Source organism: Cervus elaphus, chromosome 5 (genome assembly GCF_910594005.1).
Source record: "Cervus elaphus chromosome 5, mCerEla1.1, whole genome shotgun sequence".
Classification (NCBI taxonomy): domain Eukaryota; kingdom Metazoa; phylum Chordata; class Mammalia; order Artiodactyla; family Cervidae; genus Cervus; species Cervus elaphus.
The window spans coordinates 132540580-132554829 of NC_057819.1; the positions used below are offsets into that span (position 1 = coordinate 132540580).

The 14250-nt window shown below is 44.3% G+C and overlaps 1 protein-coding gene across 3 annotated transcripts in view; it reads right to left on the reverse strand.

The window, feature by feature from the left end:
* The window catches only part of MAP2K6 (mitogen-activated protein kinase kinase 6), a 106024-nt gene that overhangs the window by 17198 nt on the left and 74576 nt on the right, over positions 1 to 14250 (reverse strand). For all 3 annotated transcript variants that reach the window (XM_043905685.1, XM_043905687.1, XM_043905686.1), the window contains 5 exons: positions 6702 to 6750; positions 5596 to 5709; positions 3882 to 4001; positions 2543 to 2659; positions 1820 to 1871 (listed from right to left, as the gene is read on the reverse strand). In XM_043905685.1, the coding sequence (XP_043761620.1) occupies positions 1820 to 1871; positions 2543 to 2659; positions 3882 to 4001; positions 5596 to 5709; positions 6702 to 6750 (452 nt within the window). The remainder of the gene's footprint in view (positions 1 to 1819; positions 1872 to 2542; positions 2660 to 3881; positions 4002 to 5595; positions 5710 to 6701; positions 6751 to 14250) is intronic.

The window sequence follows — 14250 nt, forward strand, 5'->3', positions numbered from 1 at the left end:
CAGAAGTCACAGGTGTAACTCGTCATAAACCCAGATATTCCAGACCAGGAGGCGGGTCACAGAATATGCATGTGGGCAGAGTGGACTTCCCAGAGGAAAGAATCCGCCTGCAACGCAGGAGATGCAGGTTCGACCCCTGGGTCGGGAAGATCTCCTGGAGGAGGAAATGGCAGCCCACTCCAGTACTCTTGCCTGGAGAATCCCATGGACAGAGGAGCCTGGTGGGCTACAGTCCACGGGGTTACAAGAGTCTGACATGACTGAGTGACTAAACCACCATCACCAGAGAGGGTTTACTTTACAGTTCTTAAATGAGCTCTTCAGTCTGAAAAGATAAAAGGCACCCTCCCAGCCAGATGAACCATCATTATGTATGGATGATGAAATTAGAAATTTAGAAAATAAAGTTAATTTTTTTCCTAAGTGACACGTTTCACAAAGGGCACATACTCAAAAGAAAAAAGTTATTCTAAAAACTTTAAAAATTATCCTTTGTAATTTTCCCTTAAACAGCAAATACACAAATTTCATTTTATTATCTTCTACACTTTATAAACATTCTCTGCTATGAATGAACTGTTTCACAACTTTGAAATAAGTCTTTAAAATTCAGCTTCACGTTGTGGGTAATCTGCATCCCTTTTCTTAACTGGATTCCTCCCCACTTTCTTTTTGGCCTCTTCTTCCTTGACATTTTTCCCATTTTTGATAGTAATAGTCAGTAAAAGCCACCATAACAGGCATGTTTTTTGAGACATCTTACATTATTTCAGGCTCAGAGTATAACAGTGATCAGGTCACAAGAACCCATCAGATACCAACACTGTTCATACAGTTTTTGGAAAACTGAGTGTACACGCCTCTTCCGAGACGCGTTCCTTGACTGCTCACCCATGCTGACCACGTCCATGTTTCCTATTCTACCTGCACGACTTCCATGGTTGGTACTTTCATATTTCTAATGTGGGTTTTTTCCCCCCATGTGTCTGTTGTATATTTGCCTCACTCCCCTACCAAGAACTCCTAGGTAGAATTTGGATAAGAATATATTTTCTTCACAGATACCTGTCAGGACATCTGTTGTAGCACTGTATAAATACAGTGCTATATAAATGCTGGGAAATAATTACGCAAGTTACACGGATGGATGAAGGCATGGAAGAAAGATGGAAGAAAGGATGTCTGGGTGGACGGACGGATGGATGGATGGATGGATGGATGGGTGGGTGGGTGGGTGGATGGATGGATGGATGGATGGATGGATGGATGGATGGATGGGTGGATGGATGAAGAGGTAACAGGTCAGCAGAGACACAGAGAGGAGGGAGCAGAGGAAGACACACCTGTCAGCCCTTTCATCCTGTCCTGACTCCTGCTGTCTGAAAGGGCCGCGCTTTATACCAGAACTTCTCAGACCCTCACGGCCCAAGAATTACCCGGGGATCTTGTTAAAATGGAGGTTCTGACTCAGTTAGTCTTGGGACTCAAGATTCTGCTTTTTGGCGATGGCCAATACTAGGGGAATTTTTATCATGTTCTCTAAAATTCTCAGTGGGTAATAGCGCCACTCTCCTTGGCAACAGGCAGTTCATATTCAAGTTAGGCCTAATACACAGCTCACGTCCCCTGATGTCCTCAGACATAATCATGAGCAGCTCCTTATATGATCTGCTATCCAATCCCAAACGAAAACCCCTCCTCTGTTCTCTCACCTGACTCAATTTCATCCACTGGGGAGAAAAAAAAAAATTAATAAAACTCAGGTGAAAGAAATAAAATTGATCAAAGGAACAGCCACGGCAGCGTCATGGACACTTACCCCGGTGAATGACAGACAGCTTACTGTGTAAATGTTCTAAGGCTTTTACAATCTGCAAGAGAAACACAAGATGGATTTATGTCCCCCATCACTGGAAAGCAACTGCATCTTAAGTAAATCCACATTTATTATCCCTGGCTTACAGTCCCAAGGGGAGGTATTTTCTCCAACAGTGGTGTTCCTAGCCAGGAAAATACACGGAAGTCGTATGAATTAGACCCTGCCCACCAGCGAGATGACGTCAGAGTGCAGAGAGGCGGTCTCACTGGGATGTTCTGATTCTCTACCTTGACCCCCAGCGTCTTTTCCTTTCCTCCCTCCTGGGCCTCAGCAGCCATGAAGGGAGCAGCTTCCCTGTCTTCTTGCCCCCTCCTGTGCCTATTAATCCTAAGAAAACACTTACAACTCCACAAACGAAAATCAAGATAAACCAGCATCAGAACACAGACACCGGGAACGTGGTCCTAGCCGATGAACGTGCTGCTCAGAGGCACTTCAGCGGAAAGCCTCCCAGGCCGGGTCAGGAGCAGAACCTCGTGTAGGTCAAGCCCAGAAAGAGAAGCGTCCATGGATCCATCCACAGACGCACTCATGCAATCAACACACACAGACAGGATGGGCGCTCCAGTCCAGGCGGTGGTTCCGTATGGAGGGAACAGACACACACGAGGCCCAGACTTCCCCGCGCTCCTTGGACGGGGCTGGGGCTCGCGATGTACTCACAGAAACTGCTATTTTCCCTAAGATGTCCTCTGGAATTGTTTGGCCTTTATCAATCACTTGTTTGTAGAATTTATCTAGGGACGTGTCCATGAGCTCCATGCAGATCCAGACATCCCCCTGGAGGCCGGTTGGTTCGGAGACGGTCAGAGAGGATGGAAAGGGGAGAAAAGGAGGAAGCAGTTAGCATCTGTCAGGAGGAATGGGCCACTTCCTGCTTGAGTTTTTGGAGGAAACGCACTGTGTCCTTCAAGATCTCGATGAAATTTATAAATGGGCAATATTACCTCCAAAAAGCAAGCTAGCAGACAGCCAAACAGACCGGCCTGTGATCACCCACTCCTTAATGAAAACTAGGTTCCAAATGCTAACACCCACAAGCTATAGGATCCCAGCAACCCAAGCCTTTACAGTTACTGTTATCTAAGACAGCAGTCTCCAGGCTTTTTGGCAACAGGGACCAATTTTGTGGAAGACGATTTATCCATGGACCAGAGCTGGGTGGGGGGCGTGGTTTCAGGATGATTCAAGTGCATTACATTTATTGTGCACTTGGCTTCTATTATTATTGCATCAGCTCCACCTCAGATCATCAGGCATTAGATCATGGAGGTGGGGGGCCCCTGGGAGTTATGACCAGATACCCACTCTATGCCTGACTGCCCACACTGACCACTGGTAACAGTTTTTCGTTTACAGGCTGGTTATAAGAGGGAGATGAAAACAGATGACCATAAGGACCTGTGTATAGCATGGGAAACTACTCGACTACTCAGTATTACAGGGCTATACGGGGAAAAATATCTTAAAAAGTGTGAGTATATACATATATACACAGAGCTGATTCACTGTGTTGTATAGCAGGAACTAACAAGATTGTAAATCAAGTATTCCCTAATAAAAAACTTTTTAGAAAGGGGAGGGGATGACAATTCATATCATCGCAAAGTGAAAAGCAGAATTAGAAAAAAGAAGCAAATATGAGGCCATCCACTGTACAAGGCTGCCTGGAGCTTATCAAGCGGCCAAAAGATCAGAGCATTTGAGATTTCAAGGGACTGATACAAATCCATCTGTAAGTCGATAGAGACCATTCTGCCAAGAGAGACAAACCAGAACGGGAAGGAGAAAGGGAATCCCAGCATTTTGAAAGGGCTAAACACATTGGAAAATAGCATGGTTTCAAGCTAACTTTGCACCGACATTTCACGAGCATGAAACTCTCTACAGAAGACCAGTCGGACAAGGAAGCGCCCTGTGACTGCGCAGGTGTTCGTGTGATCGGGGAAACGTCTTTTTCAGTTACCGCTTGCCTTGCAGCTTTGAAGGTACTACCACCTACCTCTCGGAAGAGCGCGCCGTAAAAGGTGACCGTGAAGGGACAGTCCACGGTCCTCATGGAGATATCCAGATCCATCAGTAGCCGCTTCTGCTCTTGGCTGTTGACCGTGGCCCGGATCCGCTGATGGGAATGCATGGAAAATGGACCGTTACTGCCCTGAGGATGGGTCTGTCAACAAGGATCCCCTCCCGAGAACAGTAGGAAAATTCACAGTACAGCTGCTAGCAACAACTGTTCAAATACCTACCCTAAGCGATGACCTATCTGTAACAAATGAAAAGTAAGGAACACTGTTATCCATTTGATTTACCGAATAATCCCCAGGAGAGAAGCAAACTGATCATCTACTGTGGAGAGTGTGCAGATGTTTGGGAAGGCATTGCCAAGTTACAAAACAGCCCGATTTATCCTGTGGGTTTAGTGCAAAGAGGCCAGAGTATTCATTGATTTGGGGCTGATTTGGGCTCATACAAAAAAGGAAAAAAAAATGCTGAACTTCCCTTTTTGCGAACAGGTAAAAATATTTGGACTAAACAGAAACTACAGAAGAGTGAGTTGATTGAGGAATGGGATAAGGAGGAGTTGGACTGAAATGGAGACACTGTTCACATCTCTCTCTTCTAAGAGAAGAGAGACTAACCAACCACACCAGTAAATGTAGCCCCAGAGACAACATGACCGTGTCATTAAATGACAAGACAATATGATATCACGAGGCTTTCACATTTTTTGCCTGCGGAGCAAAGGGCCTGCAGGAGAAAAAACTGAAAAATCTACAAGGTAAGCGAAAGATGCCAGCATTCTCCAAAAAAAAGGAATCCAGGTCATCTGACCAGCCACATGCCTGACAACCCATCTAGAATTAACACACTGGGCCCGCTCCAAGGTCCTCCCAACATCTACTCAAGAAATATGCGATGATTCTAAATTTCTTTTTATAGCTCCAAAACTATGCAAATTTGCTCAAGATGACTTTACCCTCCTCTGTTTCCACAAATGGAGGCAATTTTGTCTCTCAGTTTGGGTTTCCTGATTTTCAGGGACAGATTCTTTAAAAGCAACAGAATAAAGTTTAAAAAGAGACTCGTGAGACACAAAACCAAAGGCCATGTGTAAGCCTCTGCACTTGGATTCCGATTTGAAAAGCCAACGGGAGATAAAACAGCAAGGACAGCTTTGGAACGATCACGGTAACGTTCTCTGGGACCTGGCAGTAGATGGCAGTGAGGAAGTACTGTGACTTTCACGTGTGATGATGCGGTCGGGGGTGGTGGTTCAGTCACTCAGTCGTGTCCCACTCTTGCCACCCCACGGACTGTAGCCCACCACGCTCCTCTGTCCATGGGATTCTCCAGGCGAGAATACTGGCGTCAGTAGCCATTTCGTTCTCTAGGGGATTTTCCCAGCCCAGGGATCGAACCCACATCTCCTGCATCGCAGGCACAAGCCACCAGGAACGCACGATGTGGTGGTTGCATAAAACAATTAAAAAGAGGGGGTAGGATTCAGCGGTTCAAAAAAGCCCAGTTGCTGCAACTCACACCAAGGAGGCATTTTTGACATATTTGGAGGGAAGTATTGTTCACCACAAATAGGCTTTTCTGTCTCACCCCGTGGAGGATTGTCTTACTTCTATGAAAGGAGCCCATTTGCAGCTGAGAAGGACAAATATATGCACCAGGACCGGAAAACGTCTGGGGAACATGAACGCTACCTTCACCGCCATGATCTGCTCGCTGGGCACGTGCCGCATCTTCTCCACCACCCCGTACGCCCCCCGGCCCAGCTCCACGATGGGCTCCAGGTCATCTGCCTTCACCTCAAAGTTCTGCAGGAGAGAAAAGCAAGGGTGTAATAGGCAGCTCAGTTCAGTTCAGTTGCTCAGTCGTGTCCGACTCTTTGCGACCCCATGGACCGCAGCACGCCAGGCCTCCCTGTCCATCACCAACTCCCGGAGTCCACCCAAACTCATGTCCATTGACTCGGTAATGCCATCCAACCATCTTATCCTCTGTCATCCCCTTCTCCTCCTGCCCTCAATCTGTCCCAGCATCAGGGTCTTTTCCAATGAATCAGCTCTTCGCATCAGGTAGTCAAAATACTGGAATTTCAGCTTCAGCATCAGTCCTTCTGATGAATATTCAGGACTGATCTCCTTTATGATGGACTGGCTGGATCTCCTTGCAGTCCAAGGGATGCTCAAGAGTCTTTTCCAACACCACAGTTTGAAAGCATCGATTCTTCAGTGCTCAGCAATAGGAAAAAAGGAAACAAACCAGACACAGGCTACCCTGTCCTCCCTCTGGTTTCTCCGAGCAGTCCAAGGGTCCTTTCTGGTCCAGAACCTTCTGGCCTAGAAGCTTTGCCAAGCCACCACTGAAAGCAAGAAGTACCCAGGAGATGGGCAGATGCCCACCGCGGGCCCCCCGTCCGCCCCGGGGCAAGGTCCAGTTCCAGCTCAGGCTCCGAACGGCGCGGGGAGCCAGCGCTGACCCCGCACGGCGGGTCTTCACCGCCCCTCGATGGCCCCACAGGTCCGCTTGCTGACTCCTGGCGACTAGCTCTAGGCCTGGACTTCACAGAGCACAGCCCAAAATGAACCATCTCTTCGCCCCAGAGATCCCCCATCACAACCACAACCGATCCCAATTTGACATTTAAAATAGCAACTGCTCCACAGACCACTTCTGTTTACATTCAAACGTTACTGACCCACCCCCTGACAGCATGTTATGGAAAATACATTTTTCCCCACTGGCTGGTCACAAAGCATACATACAAAGGGTCAAGACGTTAACCGGCAGACACGATTTTTCTCACCTGATTTCCAATAGAAATGCAAGCTTTGGAGTCTAAATCTCGAGGTGGCCTGCAAAAGAGAAAGGGAAAACATGAGATATTCAGTTGACCGTGACCTTCCCAAATCCTATGAGACTGCAGAGAGTTCTCCTTAAAAATAAGGTGAAAGCTCATGAGTAAAATAAAGTAGCATAAACAGGTGAATAGTGTGGGATTTGGAACAAAACACATGTTCTTAGAAACCACAGTCTCTGAACTTCCATTTCTTCTTTCTTACGAAGATATTAGTACACTTCCTCCTGTGTTAAAGGAGGTGTTCTAAGCAAAATGCTTACTAGCAGAATGCCTGGCATACATTCAAAAATAAATATGCATATATATAAACTATACCATATGTAACAGCATACATATATTATATAAAATAATTACATATAATATAACTACTTACACAGGGGCTTACAGGAATAGCCTAATTATTCACATAACAATACACATACACACACACCCCTATAGGCTTCCTAGGTGGCACTAACAGTAAAGAATCTGCCCACAATTTCAGAGACCTGGGTTCAATCCCTGGGTCAGGAAGATCCCCTGGAGGAGAGCATGGCAACCCACTCCAGTATTCTTGCCTGGAGAATCCCATGGACAGAGGAATCTGGTGGGTTACCGTGTATAATTCTACCCCTCCTACTGAAACTAACTAAATAAAACAAAAACGAAAATGTAGGGACATGAACACAGATAATACATCAACCTAAGGTCTTAATGGCAATCTTTTTGAAATGTATAGAAAATACAAACTAAGGTTTTTCTAAATTAATTTAAAACCTGGACTGAGGCAGGGATAAAGAGGAACACACACACACACACATACATACACACACATATACATATATACACAAACACATACATATACATACATATACACCACACACACAGACATATACACCACATGCACACACACCACACACGCACAGACACACCACACGCGTGCGTGCACACACATATACACACACATACATATACACCACAGACACGCACATATACCACAGACACACACACACACACACACACACACGCACACTGCACACAGAGGTGACGTTTTTATAAATCCTTTGTTTCTAAGCAGGGAATTTTTCTTCAGAAACACCTTCCAGAGGAATTAAACTTTCTGAAAAATCTGATTTCTAACTCTTAAAACCTCCAAAGCTCTTTTTGTTTAGTTGTCATAATTTGATTGTACTAATCGCAATGGAACCTTGAAATAAAGGCAAATATTATTTGAAATATGTGACTAATATAAACAGTGAAAAATCCTTTGCAATTGTTCAGACCCTTCCTTTTGTAAAGGATGAAGCAACAGGAAAGGTCACTAGTTAATCATTCGGGGCTACCTCCGAGGGCATGCCACCCAGCGAGGCTGCTGGATGAGACCTCCTCCCGCTCTGATATGCTAGCATTCATTCAAGGGCTCTGCAAATTAGTCAGTGTGTGCGTGCTAAGTCGCTTCAGCAGGATCCGACTCTTTGGCATCCCGTGGACCATAGCCCGCAAGGCTTCTCTGTCCATGGGATTCTCCAGGCAAGAACACTGAAGTGAGTTGCCATGCCCTCCTCCAGGGGATCTTCCCAACCCTGGGATCGAACTCATGTCTCCTGCGGCTCCTGCTTCGCAGGATTCTTAATCGCTGAGCTACCAGGGAAGCCCATAAACAAATTACAGTCTGCAACCCAGCTATGGGTGAATTTTACACATTTAAAGGGTTGTAAAAAACAAACAAGAATCTTCAGCAGAGGCCATTGTGGCCTGGTAGCCCCAAATATTTACTATCTGGTCTTTGGCACAAAAAGTTTGCTGATTCCAGTTTTATTCTAACCTTGCATTATAACTCTACCTAATAGGAGGGTTTCGTGCCATTTTCCAGAATGAGAAAAATGAAACCCAGAAAAACTCAGCGATATGCTGAACACACAGTCCTCAACAGGGCTGAAAATAAAACTCATGTCATCCGAGTCTCAGCCTTGACCTAAGGAGAAGAGGGTCTAGACCCTGAAAACTGGGTTAAGCGCTTTCCTTGCATTTCCTGTCGTTGAAACACACACACACATACATATACACCACACACACACACACACACACACACGCACATGCACACATGCACACGCACACACACACACACACACACCCAGCGGTCATTGCTCCCACATTCCAGATGAAAACCTGTCTGACTTAGACTTAAGTTATCTTGCTCCCGAGTGGTGAAGCTATGATTCAGTCCCCATCCGACTGAATCCAAGGAACCTGCCCACCCAGACCCCCTCTAGTGTAACGGATCACCAACCCCACCACGGGGGCTTCGGGCCCGGCAAGGCGGCCAGAAGCAACAAGTGATGGCCTGAGGTGGACGGCTTGTCTTGGATTAGCTGACACTGTAACCAGTCCAGGGCACACTCGTCTGTCTGGGGCCCTGAGGTTTAAACTGTGGCTGGACCTTCTGTGTTACTTATTCAATATTTCAGTCCTCCGGGGAAAGAAGCGAACTTATTACAAAACTCCTAACTCTGTAAGGCCAAAGGTATTTCAAAGGCCACCTGCTATGATTATTTTATATAAACCACCAGCTTTGGTTTATGAAAATAATTGTTTATACTTCTACATGAGTAACAAGTTTACTGGTTACTATTACAGTTATTATCTGCCTGGGCTTCCCCGGCATCTCAGCAGTAAAGAATCCTCCTGCAATGCAGGAGACTTGGGTTCGATTCCTGGGTGGGGAAGATCCCCCTTCAGGAAAGCATGGCAACCCACCCCAGTATTCTTGACTGGAGAATTCCATGGACAGAGGAGCCTGGAGGGCTACAGTCCCTGGGGTCACAAAGAGTTGGACACGACTCAAGTGACTGAGCATGCATGCATTATTTGCCTATAAATAACAATATTTACTTATTATCTAATGATAATATAAAGCACCTATGTGGGCCAGAGACCACACAAGACCTTTTAAATCCAAAGTCTTTTTTAATTTTCACAGCTCTCAGAGCTATTAGCTTTACTTTTTCAAATATTTATTTAACTGTGCTGGGCATTAGCTGCGGCATGTGGGCTCTTTAGCTATGACGTGTGGGGTCTAGCTTCCTGACCAGGGATTGAACCTGGGCCTCCTGCATTGGCAACACGGAGTTTTAACCACTGGACCACCAAGGAAGTCCCAGTATTAGCCCTATTTTAATGTGAAAAATTGACACTGACACAGACTAAAAATTCAAAGTCACTTAGTGAGATGGTGACTTTGGAAAGCAGAGCCACGCCATGAAGTCTTCTCAACTGCAAAGTAAGCGATCCCGACTCTCATGGACTATTTGGCTCTGGTCACCGGCAGTCTAACATGTGGCTAAGAGCACATACTTGAGGGTCAGAAAGCCCTCAGTCCGTATGCCAGCTCTCCCACTTATTAAGTGAAATAATAATAACAACAACACGGAGAGCCACATCGTTGAGAAATTACCCTGGAACAAGCCCTGGGCTGGACACTTAATATGGACCATGACATCCAATCCCCATAGCAACCACATGTTTGTTCCTGTTTTTCACAGGGGGAAACTAAGGCTTAGGAGACTTGGGTAACTTGCCTCGGATATTCAACCGAGGAAGCTCAGCTACCAAGTGTGAACCTACGTATTCCAGCACCACAGTCTGGGCTCTCTGAGGTCAGCGGCTTTGAGGACACCTGAGCCCGGGACAGGTCTGCCGTCTCACTTATAAAGCGAGCAGAGTCTCTCGTGAGGATTAACTGAAAGAATGCTGGCCAGCGCAGAATCAAGTTAGAACTAGGAGTAGTTGCTGCCCAGCCAGTGGGGGAACAGCCCAGAGACCCGAGTCACAGACACTGATTCAGGGACTCCGTGAGGAGGCCACATGCATGGCCCGAAGAAGAACGGGGCTCTGTCCCGGTCTATTTGTGTGCGGTCCAGCAGGAGGTGGCCGGGTATAAATGGCAAAAATCACCAAGCCAGCCTCAAAAAACTGCCAAGGAAAACTCAAAATGCGGAAACCACTTCTTGAGGAGCACAGATTTCAGCCTCAGTATTAATATAATAACAATAACAACAACAACAGGATATCATAAGCCTCTTCTGAGCTAACGTGAGACCGTTGATATCACAGAGCAGCCCCGGCTCAACATGATGAAATGGAAGAGTGTAGTCAAGGTTTGTCCCACCACGCAAGGGTTAGACAGCAGAGAACCTACCTTTACTTTTGCATAGCTTTTTATTCATTTTTTTATACCAAGCGAGGGTTTATGTTAGTTTTCAGAAATTTACTTAAAACACAGACTATTAATATAAATTAGAAGAAGGGAAAGACTAGCAGATTGTTAAGGCAAGATGAATATAAGATAGCTGGAAGGCTGATATGAGAATATATCCCAAAGGAAATAATAAAGATAAGAGCAGAAATCAATAAAATTGAAAGCAGGAAAATGAAAGTTGGCTCTTTTAAAATCAATAAAATGGATAAATCTCTAGCAAGACTAACACAGATAAAAAGAGAGAAGACATGGATTATCAGTATCAGTAAAAAAGAAGAGGATGTCACAATATATCTGTCGTCATTAAGAGAATAACAAGGAAATACCATGAGCAACTTTACTTTCATAAATTCAACAACTTAGAAGAAATGGGCCAATTCCTTGAAAATCACAAACTACCAAAACTTAGCCACAATGAGCTAGGTCATCTGAATTATCCAATAATTATCAAACCAATTGAATGTGTCATTAAAAACCTCTGGAAGAAGAAATATACAAGCCCATTTTGTCTCATGGGAGAAATTTCAGCAAATTTTTTTTTCTTAATTGCATATATGAAACCATTATTTTGTAACCTGAAACTACAATAATATTATATGTAAATTATAGCTCAACATTGTTTTTTAAAGAATTACCACCTATCTTATACAATGTCTACCAGAAAACAGAAGAAGGTATTCTAACCAACACATTTTATAAGGTCAGTATTATCTTAAATACCAAAACCAGAACATAATAGCACATACACATATATATACAAACACAAAGCCTCTATAGATCAACATCTCTTATCAACTTCAGGCACAAAAATCTTCAATATCTGCAGAAATTAAATCCAGCAGTGTGTAAAAATATAGCATACCAAAACCAAGTGGGATAATTTGACGTAAAAATCAAGCGATGCTGGGACTTCCTTGGTGGTCCAGCGGTTAGGAATCCACCCTGCAGGGCAGGGGATGTGGGTTCGATCCCTGGTGGGATAACCAAGATCCCACTCGCCATGAAGCGACTAAGCCCAAGGGCCACAACTACTGAGCCTGCGTTCCACAACGGGAAGATCCCACACAAGGCGATGAAGAGCCAAGAGCCACAGCTAACGCTCCATGCCGCCGAACAAATATGCAAACACGTTTAAGCAATCAATCAAAGTAATACATATTAACAGGACAAAGAAGAAAACTCCACGATCTCATCAACTGATGCACAAAAAAATCACTCAACAAAACTCAACACACATTCATGATGAAAACTGAATTCTGGCTGAGGACACTTCAACCAGAGAGGAACTTCTTCAACCTCAAAACAACGTCTGTGAGGACTTCACATCACGCTTAATGGTGGAAGAGTAAATGCTTTCTCTCTAAGATGGAAAACAAAGCAAGATTAAATGCTTTCTAAGATAGAAAACAAAGCAATCTTATTTGATGTAGTACTGAACATTCTTGCCACTCAGATAAGGTAAGAAAATAAAGGTTGAAAACAAACAGAAGAGAAAGAAATAAAACGGTCTTTTTACAGAAAGTATGACTGTCTACACAGAAACCTGTAAGAAATCTATCACAAAAGTTCCTGGAACTAATAACCGAGTTTAGTAAGGTCACAGGGTACGCAATCAACTCAAAAATCAATTGCAGTAACCTCCTCAGTGGTTCAGTGGCTAAGACTCCACATTCCCAATGCAGGGGGCCTGGGTTTGATCCCTGGTCAGGGAACTAGATCCCACATAACACAACAAACACCCAGCACAACAAATTAATAAAAATATTTTAAAAATAAATTGCATTTCTAAATTTCTAAAGTGGAAATCAAAATTGAAAAATGGAATACAATTTTTATTGCTTTAAAAAAAAAGAAACACTTAGGTATAAATCCTGATAAAACTGAATGCAGAGAATCTATATGATGAAAACTATAAAATACTGATGGAAGAAATCAAAGGGAATCTAAATACTTGAAGAAATCTACCACGTTCAAGGATTGGAAGACAGTGAAATAAAGATGCCAATTCTCCCTCAATCGGTATCTTGGTTCAACACAATTCCTACCAAAAATCTCAGTGAGTTTATTTGTAGATATAGATAAGCTTATTCTAAAAGTAACAGGAAATGATGAAAGCCCTAGAATAACCAAAATAGTTTTCAAAAAGAAAACAAAGTGAGAAGAATCACTTTTCCCAATATTAAGGTTTAATCTATAGCTGCAGTAATCAAGACAGAGTGATACAGGCAGAGGAGCGGTCAGTCAGTCAGTTCAGTCGTGTCTGATTCTTTGTGACCCCATGGACTGCAGCACACCAGGCCTCCCTGACCATCACCAACTCCCGGAGCTTCCTCAAACTCATGTCCACTGAGTTGGTGATGCCATCCAACCACCTCATCCTCTGTCATCCCCTTCTCCTCCTCCCTTCAACCTTTCCCAGCATCAGGGTCTCTCCAAATGAGTCAGTTCTTCTCATCAGGTGGCCAAAGTATTGGAGTTTCAGCTTCAGCATCAGTCCTTCCAATGAACACCCGGGACTGATCTCCTTTAGGATGGACTGGTTGGATCTCCTTGCAGTCCAAAGCACTCTCAAGACTCTTCTCCAACACCACAGTTCAAAAGCATCAATTCTTCCGCGTTCAGCTTTCTTCACAGTCCAACTCTCACATCCATACATGACTACTGGAAAAACCATAGCTTTGACTAGACAGACCTTTGTTGGCAACGTAATGTCTCTGCTTTTTAACATGCTGTCTAGGTTGGTCATAACTTTCCTTCCAAGGAGTAAGCGTCTTTTAATTTCATGGCTGCAATCACCATCTGCAGTGATTTTGGAGCCGCAAAAAATAAAGTCAGTCACTGTTTCCACTGTTTCCCCATCTATTTCCCATGAAGTGATGGGACCGGAGGCCATGATCTCAGTTTTCTGAATGTTGAACTTTAAGCCAACTTTTTCACTCTCCTCTTTCACTTTCATCAAGAGGCTCTTTAGTTCCTCTTCACTTTCTGCCATAAGGGTGGTGTCATCTGCATATCTGAGGTTATTGATATTTCTCCCGGCAATCTTGATTCCAGCTTGTGCTTCCTCCAGCCCAGGATTTCTCATGATGTACTCTGCATATAAGTTAAATAAGCAGGGTGACAATATACAGCCTTGATGTACTCCTTTCCCTATTTGGAACCAGTCTGTTGTTCCATGTTTGGTTCTCACTGGAGGAGCAGACCCAGAGATCGATGGAGCAGAACAGAAAACCCAGAAACGGATCCACACAAATATGC